General features: G+C 42.5%; 4 protein-coding genes across 4 annotated transcripts; all 4 read right to left on the bottom strand.

The window, feature by feature from the left end:
* Positions 1–1,221: 1,221 nt before the first annotated feature.
* Bfra_001408 (putative glycoside hydrolase family 7 protein) lies at positions 1,222–3,039 on the bottom strand (the record flags this gene model as incomplete). The annotated part of the gene is made up of 1 exon (XM_037331839.1): positions 1,222–3,039. One exon carries the CDS (start codon positions 3,037–3,039, stop codon positions 1,222–1,224), a length of 1,818 nt encoding a protein of 605 aa, XP_037195993.1.
* Positions 3,040–5,663: 2,624 nt separating this feature from the next.
* Positions 5,664–6,012, bottom strand: Bfra_001407 (uncharacterized protein; the record flags this gene model as incomplete). Its single annotated transcript, XM_037331838.1, has 2 exons — positions 5,664–5,791; positions 5,865–6,012. 2 exons carry the CDS (start codon positions 6,010–6,012, stop codon positions 5,664–5,666), a joined length of 276 nt encoding a protein of 91 aa, XP_037195992.1.
* Positions 6,013–6,770: 758 nt separating this feature from the next.
* On the bottom strand, positions 6,771–8,597 carry Bfra_001406 (putative carbohydrate-binding module family 1 protein; the record flags this gene model as incomplete). The annotated part of the gene is made up of 3 exons (XM_037331837.1): positions 6,771–7,928; positions 7,982–8,386; positions 8,442–8,597. 3 exons carry the CDS (start codon positions 8,595–8,597, stop codon positions 6,771–6,773), a joined length of 1,719 nt encoding a protein of 572 aa, XP_037195991.1.
* A 4,041-nt stretch (positions 8,598–12,638) lies between these two features.
* Positions 12,639–15,305, bottom strand: Bfra_001405 (putative orp1 like protein; the record flags this gene model as incomplete). The annotated part of the gene is made up of 2 exons (XM_037331836.1): positions 12,639–14,439; positions 14,536–15,305. 2 exons carry the CDS (start codon positions 15,303–15,305, stop codon positions 12,639–12,641), a joined length of 2,571 nt encoding a protein of 856 aa, XP_037195990.1.
* Positions 15,306–15,601: the final 296 nt, after the last annotated feature.

Genomic DNA, 15,601 nt, shown 5'->3' with positions numbered 1-15,601 from the left:
CAGCTGCCTAAATTAAGCCCATAAATCACGCAGGACATCGACTAAATTCACTTTCAAAAGTGAATTTGATTAAGGTGAGAAATCTGGTCAGATCCACTTCCATACCTCCTGTAATTGTTTGCAATAGGACAGAGGTGATTCCAATCATTATAATTATTCTAATCACTTAAGACATTCAAGACATTCAAGACATTCAAGACTCTCAAATCTTTCAAACCTTTCAAACCATCCACATCTCGAAATATCCCAGATCCTCCTCATCCCAAACATTCAATCTCTCTCCTTTTTCTCTTTCCAACATTTAGGTTTATAATCTAAACTCCAAACTTCAAACTTCAAACCATAAACTTTGAATTAATAGTATACCTATCCCCCCTTCCCCCTCTCCCCTCTCTCACCACATGCATCTATCTTCTCATTCATCCATGCCGAATAATAGATCACAATCTCCAAATTTAAATCTCCATCCAGATCCAAACTTTCATATCAATCTCCAGTCTCCAACCTTTATCTAAATTCAAACCCCCCATTAACATTAACATCAACCACAACCACAACCAAATCCACATCCAGATCCAAGGTCCTCCTCCATCTACCTATCCACCCATCCACCTATCTCCAAAAAACACAGAAATACATAGACAACCCCTCACGTTCTCCTTCATGTCGATACGAAAAACAGATAAGAAAGAAAGAAAGCAAGGAAAAGATAAGACACATCGCATTCGAGAAAGAGAGAAACACTAATAGAAGAAAAGGCAACAAATAGAAGGAGCGCTTGAGAAAAATATCAGATGATATTCAATTGAGTGGAGGAAGAAGGGAGATTGTGTGTTGATATGATTTTTTAGACCAAGTTCTTTTTCCTGCATTTTGAGGTATCCCAATAGTTATAAGAGGCCTAGGAGTCAAATAAAGTCGAATCGGCCAAAGTTTCGAGTCCTTCGAGTAATAATGTGAAGAGAGAAATAATACAAGTCCCATAGCATCATGTCACAAAATCACTAGATACAAATAAAAGTCTCAGAATTTTATAAAACCACATATCTTATATTTCTAGTTTTCCTAATCTCTAAAAGTGGATCTTCAACCAACCAATAAACTATATACCACGCCAATTGCTAATATATACAAAATTTGAACTTAAAATTCATCTCCCGGACCATTGCCCAAAGATTGGACAACATCTACAACTATCTATACTCTAAGTATTGCAACTTCTTAAGAAGAAGCAACACATTGAGAGTAGTAGTCATTTTGAACGACACAGGTACCCTCAGAGCAGGTCTTTCCACCAGTGCAGTTACCGTACAAAGGAACGGAACCAGTGGATGAAGCAGCTGAAGAGACAGCGGGAGCGGCAGAGCTAGCGGCGCTAGTAGCAACAACGGAACTAGTGACTGGAGCGGCGGCGACAGAAGTCTTGAGAGTGCTTGAAGCGCTAACCTTGCTACACTTGGACTTGGTGGAGGAAGCAGCGCTAGAGATGACTGGGGCAGCACTAGAAACGACTGGGGCGGCGCTAGAAACGGCCTGGACAGAGCTAGCAACGGATGGAACAGAGCTAGAAACGGCTTGGGCGGAACTAGAAACAACGGCAGCGACGACAGATGATACTGGAGCGATTGAAGCAGAGCTTGAGCTTGAAGCAATAGCACTTGAAACTGGGGTGACAGAAGAAGAGCTATCGGCTGGGGCATTGAAGGTAGATCCGATTGGTCCGTACTTGATGCTAGAGAAAGTAACATAAGCAGATCCGGAAGCGGCCTCTACGGTAGCTGGGGCACCAGAGTCGGTGGCGCAAGATCCACGGGAAACACCTGGGGTAGAGGCATCCTTGTCGGTTGGGTAGTCGGAGTCGAGCCAGAGCATGTTTACGCTGTAATCATCCCAGATGGAGAGAACAAGAACCATACCATCAGCCATCTTCTTACCCATAGCAGCCATACCACCGTTTTGGGTGAAGTAATCGGTGTCACCGAAAGCAGTCTTTTGAGCAGCGCAGAAGTCATCAGTGATGGAGTTACCGGAAACACCAGAGATGTCAGAGCTTGGCTGTTCATAGACGACATCATCTTGAACGTAGAAACGCTTGATCTCAGTAAGGGTACCAGTCTCAGTTCCGTCATCAGTGACGAATTGAGTAACAACGGAGAAAGGCTTGGTGGTATCAATGGTCATTCCACTTCCATAGAAGGTGGTGTTACCCATTCTGTATGGGTTGAAGTCACATCCATCTCCATCACAGACACCGGTGTTTGAGACACAGTCATCACCAGTGCAAGCGGTTTGGGAGTCGACAGTGCAGACGTGAGGGGTAAGAGCTTGGGCCATGGAGTTGGCTTCCCAGACATCGAACTCGGAGCAGCAGGATCCGATGTTACCGGTTCCAGAGTTAGCACTGTTGCTATCAGGGACCCATCCCTCAACGTTTGCAGTACCGTTGACGAATTTCATGTCTTGAGGACATTGAGCATCGCAGTAACCGGTACCGTACTTAGCACCTGCTTTGTTGGTGGAGTACTTGGACATTCCTCCGTCAGCGTCCATAGGAACGAAGTAAAGAGCACCGTTAAGACCGCAAGGAAGCTGGGAAACATCGACGGTGAAGGTGAACTCGTTACCCAAAAGAGCAAACTCTTTGTAGGTAGTCTCAGAGTCCATGAGGTAGGTACGGGAACCAACGTTGCTTCCGGTGACGAAGCTAAGCTTCAAGGAGTCACCACTGGTGGTGATACCGTATGTTCCCTCGTAATCGGCACCATCCAGGGCACAGTTGGCGGTACAGGTAGCGGCATCTGGGCAAAGAGTGGCATCCCAAGTGTTACCAGTGTAACAGTTGGTGGATCCGGAGGTGGAGTGGAGCCATCTCCAGTTAGCATCGAGAACGATGCTATCGGCTTCATCGGTACATGTTCCACCAGCGGCACATTTTTGAACGGTCAAGGCGGGGTGAGTTTCGGCGGTTGAAGTTCCAACTTGTTGAGCGCCGGCGCCGAGAAGGAAGGAGAAAGTTGCGAGCACAGCTGCGGAATACATCTTGAAGAAATGTAAAGTGAAAATAAGGAATGTGAGTTGCGAAAGAGCGACAAGAATAAAAGAATGTAGAAAAGTACAAAGACTGTGATGATGAGAAAATTAATACATCGAGGTACTTCACTACCTTATATACACTTCTTCATTCTTGAAAAGTAAGTAAAGGAGTCGAATAGAAGTGGATCTATTCTACCTTATTCGAAATAAACTTCTGAGAAATTGATCAGGGAATTAGATTGAGCGACATAATATCTAGCTCATTTTGGCCACTTAGCCAACCGCCGAACGTTCAATCAAGGTAAAAACACTATAGAAGAAATCTACCAAAAGGGATGAAAGGAATGACCACTTTTGATCTGGACAAGCAAAAAATCATAAGCGAACTAATCGTAATGATTGACGAAGTGGATAGAATGTCAACGGAGATGACAAGGCTCAATATTCATGTTTCCAAAGGAGTCGGTTAACTTTATTTGAGTCCACTAGTATTGAATTATGGAGTAACATTGTCAATTTGACTCCACCGAACAAGATCCTTAATCAATTTTGGAAATGAACTCTAGTTAACCCCGCAGATTTGTTCAAAGATCGGATAGATTGATGCTTGTCGTTTATGCGATCTGTTTGGAGAGAAACCAATCGGTGTAGGCAATACGCTTTACGGATTTCTGCGGATACCCGAAAAACGTTAGCTTTTGCCCGTTTCATGTATATGAAATGCTACTGTATCCGAAGTTCCAAGCCTACCTTTGACCGATATCCGATGTTAATGAAACAAATCGCTCGCTTCAATTTTTCCTATTGGTAAATAGACGCGCTTACATTTCATCCAATTTCGTTTATGATGGGATTTTTGTTTTGAATAGAAAAGTTCGGAGAGGCGTAGGTTGGTGACAAGGAGAAGTTCATCGAATAAATGAAAAGCCAAGAACTATTTTCCAAACAGCGCTTCATGCAAGTGATAAAGGGGAACATGCAGATCCGTCATTGAAAAGAAACAAAATGAAATAGATGAATCGGATATTTCAGTAACCTCATATCAGTGTACCATGCCATCTATGTCGGACGAATATGGATGAGGTGGTGGATTACTTGATTCAATTGAGTTGAAGAAAAATAAGAGGCTGTGTTCAGTTGAGATGTGGATAGCAATGTGGGGTACAGTAGCTTTGCACTACTGTGAAGCACGTGACGCGTTTCGACTTAGTTCAATGCCACAGTTTGTGAGCCACAACGCCACATCTCAATCTCCGAAGACCCCTTAGAATTTCCATGGGAAGAGTCTGGCCATGCAAAATCTCCTAGCTTCTCATCGCACACTTTTCTTTTGATAATAAAAAGTCATCCAAAAATACAAAAATCAATATTTCATTTCATTAAACCTCCATTCGTACGCCCAAAACCAATCAAAACCAATCAAACCCTCTAAATAACCTTAAATTTACAATTAAGCGAAAAGCAAATGAGGTTAGTCCTCGAATCCTTTTTGGAAGCTGACTCTAGGATTTTAAGAAGCCCTGGTAATCCTACGCCTAATTGTTTGGTTTATAGTGCTACGACTCAAGTATGATGTAAGATGTTTGAGTGCAAAGAGTTAAAGGGGGCACACACGTGGGTTGGGGTAGGTTTTGTACTCGATGAGACAGGGGAGGTTTGCATGAATGGTAGTGGAGAGCCGGATTCCGTTGAGCCGATGAGCCGTATCATAGGTCTTACATATGATCTTATATGAGGTATACAACATGCGGAAGTCATAACGGTGATGGGGTTTCAGAATGTACCATTGTTATCATGTTCACGTTCAAGAAGAAAGCAAAAGCACCAGATACAGCAGATTGGGGAAAGGGGTTTTAGAAAGTTTAAACTAACTTTCTCCATCTGAGTTCTACTCAATATTCGCCTTGCACGCAATACGTCCCCTGAGAAAAAATATCACTAAGGTTTTACTCGGTTTCTGTTTTTTTTTTTTTTCAAAAATCCTTTCGTTGAAAAGAAAATAAGATGCGTAGAACTAGAGATATATCCTTTGTAGTGCTTAACCATAAATGATCACGCATATACTCGGATCGACCACTTGCATAAGAGAAACTTTTTGTAATATAAAGAGATGTTGATTCTGAAGACCGGAAAGAAAGGGTGGGAAAGCTTGAAAGAGTGATGTTGAATGTTCAGATTCGAAGGATGCATCGAGCCGATTTATAATCAAGGTGACCCCCATTCGCTGGTGATAGTCTAGAACTTGTGTGAGCTTGGTATGAAATTTATGTTCGAGAGCCCACATACTTTTCATTCCGTGTAAAATCTGGGATCAAATCGACTACAACCCTACTTCAAATCCTTTGACAAAGGATGTCTACTTTGAGAATTGTATGTCCGCATGCGCTAAACACTCAACCCATCGATCCAAACTTCGATAACTTTTTGTTTTCTGTTGGATTCACAGAAAGATCCTCGAAAACATTAAACTAAATCTTCTCCGGTGCGTGTTGAAGTGTGGAAGCAGTGGCTTCACCATTGACCGTATAGTTTGAAGTGGTGTTGCCGTGAATGATAGTAACATAGCATTTTTTTGAACGCAGCTGGTATTGTCAAAGTGATATGTGGCTCTGTATATTGATTAACTTCATCTAGTTCCAGTCTCTTAATGTGGAGCCTGAGAGCAACGTGCCTTTGGAAGGACCAGTAGACATATCTAAGCTCGTAGTGATGTTCTCCGACGGGGGAGCTGTTGTGGCTACACTTGAAATGTTTTCGCCTAGGAAAGAAATGTTAGTAATGCTTTGAACGCGTATACACTATTTATTGACCGAAGATGTGATTACACATACCTCTGGCTCTTGTATGTTGGTCTTGGTATTGCATCTTGCTGCGAGATGCACGTCCCAGAATCACAAGTTGTCGTTCCTTGTATCTGATGCCTGAGATGAGAGAAGGGAGCCGATCCCAGAACGAGAAATATGTATGTGAGTTTGACATGTCTGTAATTTAAATGCAAATATTATCCAGGGCGTTTGAAGTACTGGTGAATGCCCATACAACAAAAAGAGGCCGAAAATGAGCACACATCATAAGAAAGGAGCAGTTGGCACAGGCCTTGTATCTTAGAGAGTCTTTCTCATTTTATTTGGGCTATATAATCAACGTGGAGAGTGAGACGAAGTAAATATTCACATGATCGCTTCTCTAGAAAATCGGAGAGAGATCCGTCTTTTTATAATTCTTACTCGATACAAGTAAGTCAGAGTGATCGAAGAGAATATATCATTGCAAAAAAATCGATATTCGGTATTCATAATCGTTTGCAACAAGATGTCCATCAGTGGGTGTTGCACTAACTCTTGAGAATTGTTACAATGTTTCAATAGAGATTCAACAATGAAACGATAGATTCCGAAATCAAACAATTGAAGAATGAAATTGTCAAGATTTCGAAAGTTGAATCACCAGTGTGTGTATGAACCCACGGGGTACTTTTCATCTCAGCATACTATTCGAAAATCTTAAGGTTCAAGGGTCTTTTGAAGAAAATCGACCACTATATTGTCTATTCGATAACAATCACCACCCAATTGGAACGGGCAACAACGTAATGTAGTATGTACTTAATAGATATATATGATTCCGACTATTCATTTCGAATCACATAGACATGTACAAACATCTCAAACTATATACAACAGAATAGAACTTTCCTCCTCTCTCCCATCCCCTTAAACCTCTTTCAATTATCTACTTTAAGCAGAAATACACTGACTATAATAATCATTTTGGACAGTGCAGGTACTTCCACTAACGCAAGTACCAGTTCCGGTCCAGTTCTTTCCTCCACATTGCATATACAAAGCGATCTCTCCCGAGCTGCTTCCTCCAGTGCTGGTAGCACCCGCGCTCGAAGCGACAGTGGTGGAAGTGGTTTGAGTAACGGTCATGGTGACGGTAGTATGTGGCTTTGAGCTAGCACTCGCAGAAGTTAGAATCATTGAAGAGCTAGCAGCTACGTTTACATTTCCCGCCAAACTTGATGCAACTGCAGCAGCGGAAGAAGCCTTCTTTGTGCAAGACTTCTTAGAAGTGACAAAAGTAGATGGAGCTGCATTGGAAATAACAGAAGAGGTGATAATGGCGGATTCAGAGGTATAAGTTGAGGAAATAGAAGAAGTGGTTAGGAAGGTTGATCCTCCGGCGGTAACATAGACGGTAGTAGGGACGATATCGATAGAGGTAACAGTTTGAGTTGAGGTGAATTCGACGATGGATCCACTAGCTTGAGTTGCACTAGCGGAAGCCTTCTTTGTGCAAGATTTCTTGGTGGATGATTGTTGAGCTGCGACACTTGAGATGGGAGTAGCGGAGGCGACCTTTTTCGTGCAGGATTTTTTGGTCGAGCTTGATGGAGAGGAGATGACTGAAGATTGTTGAATTGCGACGGCGATAGATGTTGGTGAAGATTGAATGACCGATGATGAGGATTCCTGAGTGGCGCTAGAAGAAGGAATGGAAGAAGAAACAATCGAGCTTGGAACAGAAGAAACTACTGAGCTAGAAAGGACAGAAGAAACTACTGAGCTAGAAGGAACCGAAGAAGAAACAACAGCACTGGAAGATGCAACAGAAGAAGAATCTACTGACGTAGTTGCAGAAGAAGAAGAACTGGAAACCACGGCTCCATCTGGTCCAGCAACACTAGTGGTAAGCGATCCACTCTCGATGTATACACCGGAGAAATAGAAATCTTCGGTTCCGTCAGTTTGACCGGTAACGGGGAGTTCGAGAACTCCCAAATGCCAGTCTGCACCGTTGGAAGAGGCGGAAACGGAAACGGCTGGGACGGTAAGGGTGAGAGCATCGGATCCGGTGGAGTGGTAAAATTCAACTGAGCCTGCGGAGAAATCCTTGAATAGTATATTAGTATATGATGAGAAAGATCGAAAGAATTCCAACATACAATTCCGTAAGCAATGTTGTGCCAAACACCAGCAGTCCAGTTAGTACTCCATTGACTAGTCGCACTGACTTCCCATCTCAAAAGAGGATCACTGGATCCAGTCTCTCCACTAATCCAACCACTCTTCATCTCTGTGAAATGACTCTCGAAGAAACAGATTTGATGTTCTCTGTTGATACTTGGTGCATTGGTATCTTCACGCTTCATACTGAAATGGTAGTAAACCTTTCCACTTCCAATAGCCGCGGTGGTTTGAGGAATCAATTCGGTACGACGCATGGTTTGACCTTCCCAGTATGAGGTACTATCAAGAGTGATTTTGGCACCGAGGGATGATCCGGAATCGGCAGGGTTCTTGTAAGTGCTGTCGAGAGCAACATAATCGGTAATGTTACCTGTACCATGCTATTTGTTTGTTAGATATCATTTATATCACTGGAGTCCTACAAAATATACTCACGATATAATTTTGGTAATCACCAACAGCGTTACTCCATGACCAAGCTTCCAAATCTGCCATGGAAGAAGAATCGAATCGTCCATCCCACAAGATCGCACCGTTTGCGCTAGTCGCAGACCCAATAAGGGCTGCCAGAGCCTTCTTTGAAAAATGCATTGTGTTTGATTTTGTTATATGGATACTTCAAGTACCTTGTTGAATATCCACTGGATATATAAAAATTGTGTCTGAGAAAGAGAATGTAGAAAAATAGAAAGCAAAGTTTAAAAGAGTGAAACGAACTGAATAGCACACAGGACAAAGTTCAAAGAAAAGATCGAAATCGCAGAGAGAGGAAATCCAAAGTTATTATAGAGAATCGTATATTTTCCTCGCAAGGCGATTTTAGTGAAGCCTACCTAGGTAGTTACTACGAAACAAATTAAGCACCCGTTATTCGGAAACTTTTGTTCGTACCTCCAATTTCCCAAATTAAAGTGCCATCATCAAATATGGAATCATTAACCGCCCACACCTAGGCAATTCCTGACTAGGAAATTCCATATAGGCGTAAACGCCGAATGAAGTCAGATGAACAATGCATGTTGTATAATTGGGGTATAGAACGGAAGATTCATGAAGAAATTAGATGAAGTTTTGGTGATGTCCATGGCAGGACGGACCGGATATGATCATTGTCTCATATAAAATAATTGGTTTGAGTTCATCTGATTCGGGTCATGAAGTGGGTTTGTTGCTTATGTTTATGATGCGTTTATCCGTGCTTGGCATTGGATAGAAGATTGAAAAAACGAAACGGGGAATCTAGAATCCTAACTCAGAATTCGGATGTTGGATGTTGGATGTTAGATGTTGGATGTGTTTGTTTCTTTTGAAAAGGAGTAAGTGTGTGTTGTGTATATTTGAATGAAGGGGTAGATGAAGGATTAGCGATAGGTACTCTACCTATCATCGCTTCGCTTTTGGGGCGGCTTTATTGAATCCCCCTTCTCATGTCTAACCCTTCACCAATTTCCAGACATCATTCCATGGAAAAGTGTAGTCGATTCTCCCATCCAACCATTAATCAGCAGCTACAATTCCTATCCTTCTCCCCCTCAACACTTTAGAACATACGCTGGCGGACCGCCTGTCCGTATCCCTTTCACCAATTCATATATCTCAACATATACCCCTCATGTATTTCCATTCATAATTCTAATCATCCATCGATTCCACCACACATTCAAATCATCCACATGAATCCATTTCTTTCCTTTCCATTCATCCAAATCATCATACCCAGGATTTCTACAGAAAAAAGTTAATCTAATGTGGAGAGATAATATCCGTCAAATATATTAATAACCAGGATCGTTCGACGCATTTTGAAACATGAACATGGGTTTTCAGATCTTAGACGAGATTCTTTCGATTGGTTGGCCCCGCTGTACCGGATCTTTTAGCCGCTGAACATACTGAGTCTTACACGTGATATGCACGTGTAATTTACCGAGCCACTGTGGCTTGCTTGCTCTGGGTTGGGGCTGGTGAGAATGGAAGGGATGAAAGAGCGAGGAGCTCGAGAGGGGGAGAAGTGATAGACATCAAGGATAAATGGATGAAATCAGGGTAGAACGATGTTTGTGTAGTACTGTTCTCCTCACTAGCAGCAGAAACCTCAAACACCTGAGAATGATTGTCGGAGAATAAAACCGGGTTCAACGGCTTCCTTGCTAGGTCAAGCTTGTCTTTACCTAGCAAAGACACCTTCCTTCCTTCACAACGTTGAACCATTTATCCATATATCCATCAAATATCATCGAGACAACAACCAAGTACTCCAACAAAACAATGTTTTACTCCGATTCGCAATTACTACCGAGCCCCGCACCTGCATAGGTACGCAGTATGCATACTCAGACCCCGTTCAGCTCATCTCGAACTATCACAAGGCTGCCACTATATACTAATCATCAATATCAAATACCAAATCAGCGAGCAAACTTTACACGCTGATCTCCGGAGTATCGGGTTTTATACTGGTAACTAGCAGCGAGGTGTCATGTAGCAGGAAAGTCGATCAAGGCTTTCCACCATATGAAGTGTACTGTAAGTTAAATTCTGTACCACTACGCAAGCTATACGAGGCAGATTCGCTGGAATCTTCGAGGCGAAGATGTGAGGGGGCGAAGTATTGACTTACATATCCTGAGCACACAAGGAAGAGTCTATGATAAGATTGGATATCACATTGCGTACGTATGCACACAGCTACACTACAGTCCTCAATTCCCCATCTCCCATCCCCAATCCGCATCCGGTGAACCTCCTCAAATCGGAATCCGGGCCAGTGGCAAAGTGTTATCAGATGCATGTATGTACATGTACATACCCTCCTACATTCTCGTTTCCTTTTTGCCCCCACAACATCAGCCGATCGAATGAATTATCAAAATAGGTAGCTATCTATCTTCTGATCTTTTGATCTAACCCTCGTCTTCTGGTTTTAACCTCTTGATGAGCTTTATTTAGATCTAAATTGATGCATTAAACTAATGCTGCGAAGAGCAACTATTCAAGAATCGATGGACATTCGCAGAGTATAGCCTATACACACATCACAGATAAGTTCTCTCGAATTCCCACAAAGATCGATCTAGACCTCCGATGCCGGGAGCTTATTCATCACTTCCTAGATCTAAAGAAGTTGTTGATATCTTCGAGGTACACCAGTACAAATAGTAATTTTTTGGTGTCTCGATATCAGATCCTCCTAGTTCAGCATCCATCCTTTCCTTCTCCCCGGGGATATTTCCCCGCACACATACCTAGCACCCAGCAGGAAGCTTTCCGCGGTTTTAGACCTGCATAAACCTTTACGAATTACGGTATCTAGTCTAGAAAACATCTCTTTCGCCTTTCGTCGATTTTTGATTTTGATTTTGAGTTTCCAAGCCGAATCTTGTGGCGGAGAATGTCCACTTCGATCGTCCCGTTTCATGTGCCGTGAATTTTCTTCCGCATTAGTTGAGCTACTGCTAATGAAGCCGATGATGTGAGCCCAGAAACTCTATTCCCTCTCAAATCTCCTCTATTGAAATCGGTTTCTCTGAATTGCTTACAAAGTTCATATCCAGTATGTCATTGCCCTGTTATTCACTCCAAATCATCCATCGTTTTGCGAGTCCGCGCATCATAATTAATGTATAATCACAAACTCTCATGTAAATCACTCACTAAATCAAGCAGCCCATAAGATTGAATCAAGAATTCTCAATTTCACTATCTAACTATCTATTAATTGCACATCATATACCTGATGGGGGTTTTATTCGTATCCCTATGCTATGCTATGCCATCACTCTTCTGTTCATCACAAGTATTGTTATGTCGCTATTCCCACCACTCAAAAAAAAATCATAAACCAAATCCCACCCGCTGAAATACCATGCATGCAAACCAAATTAAGAGTCAAAGAAGGAGAACTAAACTGATATGCTCCATTTGTTGATCATCAAGCAATCCATACTCCACCATGCATTTTTGACGCCCATCCCCATCATCCATCCATTCATTCATTCCATGCACGCGCTCAATCTAAGCCTCCAATAAAATCACGCAGAAAGAAAAGCTTTTTCTGAACTCTACACTCCAGAGCCGAAAAAGAAAACAAAGGAAAATGGGAAAGGAACACCAGATATATATCATCATGGCTCATGAGACGTTTAATTTTGACTCTTAACGAAGCACATCCAGATGAAATAAAGCAAGTGTCCATGTTCCCCGAAAAATCAGACGTAATCTGCACCATTCCCTCCGAATTTACAAGTTTGTAAGATATCTTTGAGTGACAACCAATGTGATACCAATGTGATTAAAGAAGTTGGCTGATGGTCACCGTCTGATTGGAGTTTCGAGGAGAGTAGTGAAGAAGAGACCGTAAGTATCAGATTGTAGTTGCTGTTGTCATTGCGAAGGAATAATGCAAAATCAAGCAGAAGCAAGGCGAAGCAAACTTTTGAATGAATGCGATGGTCCGATGTAGGAAGAACCATTATTAAAGAAAACCGAGAAGATAAAGCAAGTAGCAAAGTTAAGTGTGTAGATGGGTATCATAAAGCAAATTGTATGCGCCCATCCGAAAACAATTGTCCCAAAACCGAAAGCAATCAAAATCAAAAATCAATGTGAAATAGATTATAAGACTTAGTTGCCTTATTCGTATTGGCGGCGTCTGGGGGTGTTATCCTCATACATCTGGTTGCTTCGCATTTGAGGATTTTGTTGGGCGCGTCTACCAGTTGATTGGGAGCGTTGCTGAGTAGAGAAGTTACTACCTTGACTAACTGGGCCTACGATAGGGCTATTGGCAACGCTGCTACCAGCTGGAGATTCTTGACGGTATTGTTGCTGTTGACCAAATTGACGACGACTTTGTTGTTGCTGTTGTTGCATGCCATACGAACTTTGACGGATAGCTTGTTGACGAGGATCATTCATTTGGGCAAAACTTGATTGTTGATATTGAGGAGTAGAGAACTCAACATTGCTGTTAAAGTTTTGGGAAGACATAAGGTTTGGGACCATCATGTTTGGTTGCATTGCATTTCGACCAACCATCATATCAGATTGGGAACGTTGATGCGAAGGACGAACACGACCTTGCATGCCTTGCATACCCATATTCATGCTCATGCTTCCACCATTCATACTGAAGCCAGTCTCCATATGTTGAATTTGAGTTTCGACTTGGTTTTGATGAATTCCCAATGGACGAGCAACAGGTGCAGCTAATGGTGATTGATAGACAGAGGAAGCGCGAGCATGTGTACGACCTCTTGGAAACTCGAAGTCATTGTCAATCACAGAGGATTGATGATTTTCGTCAATACGCTCAAAACCTGTGTTGAAGGCGGGTTGGAATGAGCGGCGACGTTCGAAATTTGATGGAATGGGTGTGAATTGCAAATTTTGAGCGTTAGCATCATTTGAATTAGGACGACGACGCTTCAAGGTAGTGCTGTATGTAGGGACTCCTCCATTGTTTGGGCTTTGAAATTGGACTGGTTGACTCATTCTACGGTCTTGTCCTGAAGGAGTGCCGTAATTTTGAGCCTTCATCGCACTTACACCAAGAGATTGGGAACGCTTATGACCTGCGGAAGAGATCTTGCGCTTAGCATATCCCTTTGGCGACTTGGGCTCGTCTTGGTCAACGGTAATATTTGGCAAAATTTCAATGTCTGGGAAGCATGGCAGAAGATCATCAAGAACCTCTTGGTGGAGTCGGTTGAAGATTTCGAGAATTTCCTCGGTGGTGTAACCTGATCCAATGACAGAGAGGAGCCAATCCGGAACAGCAGTTGGTGGACGCGGACCTTGATCATCATCGCCCTCATCCTCATCATCGAATCGTCTCTTTCGACCAGAACCTTTAAGTTCATCCAAACGCTTCTGCTCACGCTTTCTGATGGCAATACCCCAATCTTTGATAGTACCGGGTTCGCCGCGACGCTTATTTTGTGCAGACCAGTCGTAAACACGACGGATTTGTTGCTGAACCAAGTCACACTGTAACTTGGCATACTCCTTAGGGTTACGATAACGGGAGCGTTGGTAATGCTTGCGACAATAATGAACCCAAACAGATTGTGGAATCAATCTAGTGCACATCTTATTGCGACCAAAGATATGCGAGATAGCTTTGCGAGGTTGCGATCCCGTATCGCAGTTAGGGATATACATACACTCCGGAGGAGTGTCTGCATCAGTTCCATCTGCTGGTGGTGGTGTGACTGGATCACCTTCTGCATCCTCATCATCATCCAATGGTGATGGTAGGTTTGTAAGACGGGTTGAGTTAGGTGGAGTAAGTTCGGGAATTGGACCAACACCAGATGCTGGAACACGACTTGGTCGGCGTAGAATTGGTGCAGAAATGTTTCTCTTGTGCAATGTAGGATTCATAGCACCATTATTGAGCTCGATAGGAACGCTGCGATAGAAATTGCTACTACTGAATTCATGTTAGTCAAGTACACAAGATAGTAAAAATAACATTGGATTGAAACAATTATCAGACCAAAAATCATTGTTCGGAGGATAAACTTACGGATCTGATTCGAAACCGTTATCACTTGTATCTGTATTTAAACGTGGCAAATCCGGGCGTCTGATCAACATAGCATCACTTGGAGAACCAGGTCGACTCTCAGATTCTCTAACAGAATCAACCTGGTCTGAAGCTCCTGGAGCAGCAACGACACTTTGAGAACGAGCATCATTGTTCTTAGGAGATGATCGAGATGATTCTTGTTCTGCTAAAGCAGCTAGAGCATCTAGGTTCTCTGTTGGACTAGATACCATGATGCTAATTTTTCTTGTGTTGTGGGGAGAAGTTGGTGCTGAATGCGATTCGACTTTATTTTGGGAGGTAATAGAGTAAGAACAATTTAAATCTATAGAGTTTTCCACTGCAGAATTGCAGTACTTGTGTGAAAAACTAACAGGATGGCTGTTGTTCGTACTGAAAGAAGATAATCGAGAATGGTTCGAAGAGGAGGTGGCTGTTGAGTTGGTTGTTGATGTGAAAGAAGATAAACTGCTCCGACTATCAGAGAATTTATGATGTGACCTTTCTGAATCCGTCCCGTGTGAATCATAACAGTGAATTCTCGGATTGCCGTTGTTCACCGTACTCAACTCATTTCCTGTACCGAGCTCTCCGATATTAATCGTATGATTTGATGTATTGATTGGTAGTGAATAGCCATTTGCGTCCCATGGTGTTCGATTTCTTGATGGTAATACGAATCGTTCTCCTTGACGCTTTTGCTGCTCAGCAGCAGCGCTGTTGGAATTCAATAACGATGTTACGTCCATCTTGAAGTGAATGAAGTTATATGAGCTTTCAGTTAAAAGATCCTCCGCGCTGCAGGGTATTGTTTCTTGGCCTTTCAAATAGGCCTTCTGGCAGTGAATATTCCTTTCTCCAATGCCTTGCAAAGTTGCGAAAAGGTTTAGAATCAGTATTAGTCTTTGTCGATTTGATATAAAGGTTGATTGTTGACCTTTCAATTCAAAAGAAGGTCGAGGAGGATATGTGGCAATAAAGTATATTGAATGATGCAGGCTGTTTCAGAGTTTGTACTGAACTAATGGACTTGATTGACAGGGAG

The sequence above is a fragment of the Botrytis fragariae genome (genome assembly GCF_013461495.1).
Source record: "Botrytis fragariae strain BVB16 chromosome Unknown tig00000006, whole genome shotgun sequence".
NCBI lineage: Eukaryota > Fungi > Ascomycota > Leotiomycetes > Helotiales > Sclerotiniaceae > Botrytis > Botrytis fragariae.
Note: the sequence above shows the minus strand (reverse complement) of the source record. Positions and strands in the feature narration are given on the sequence as shown.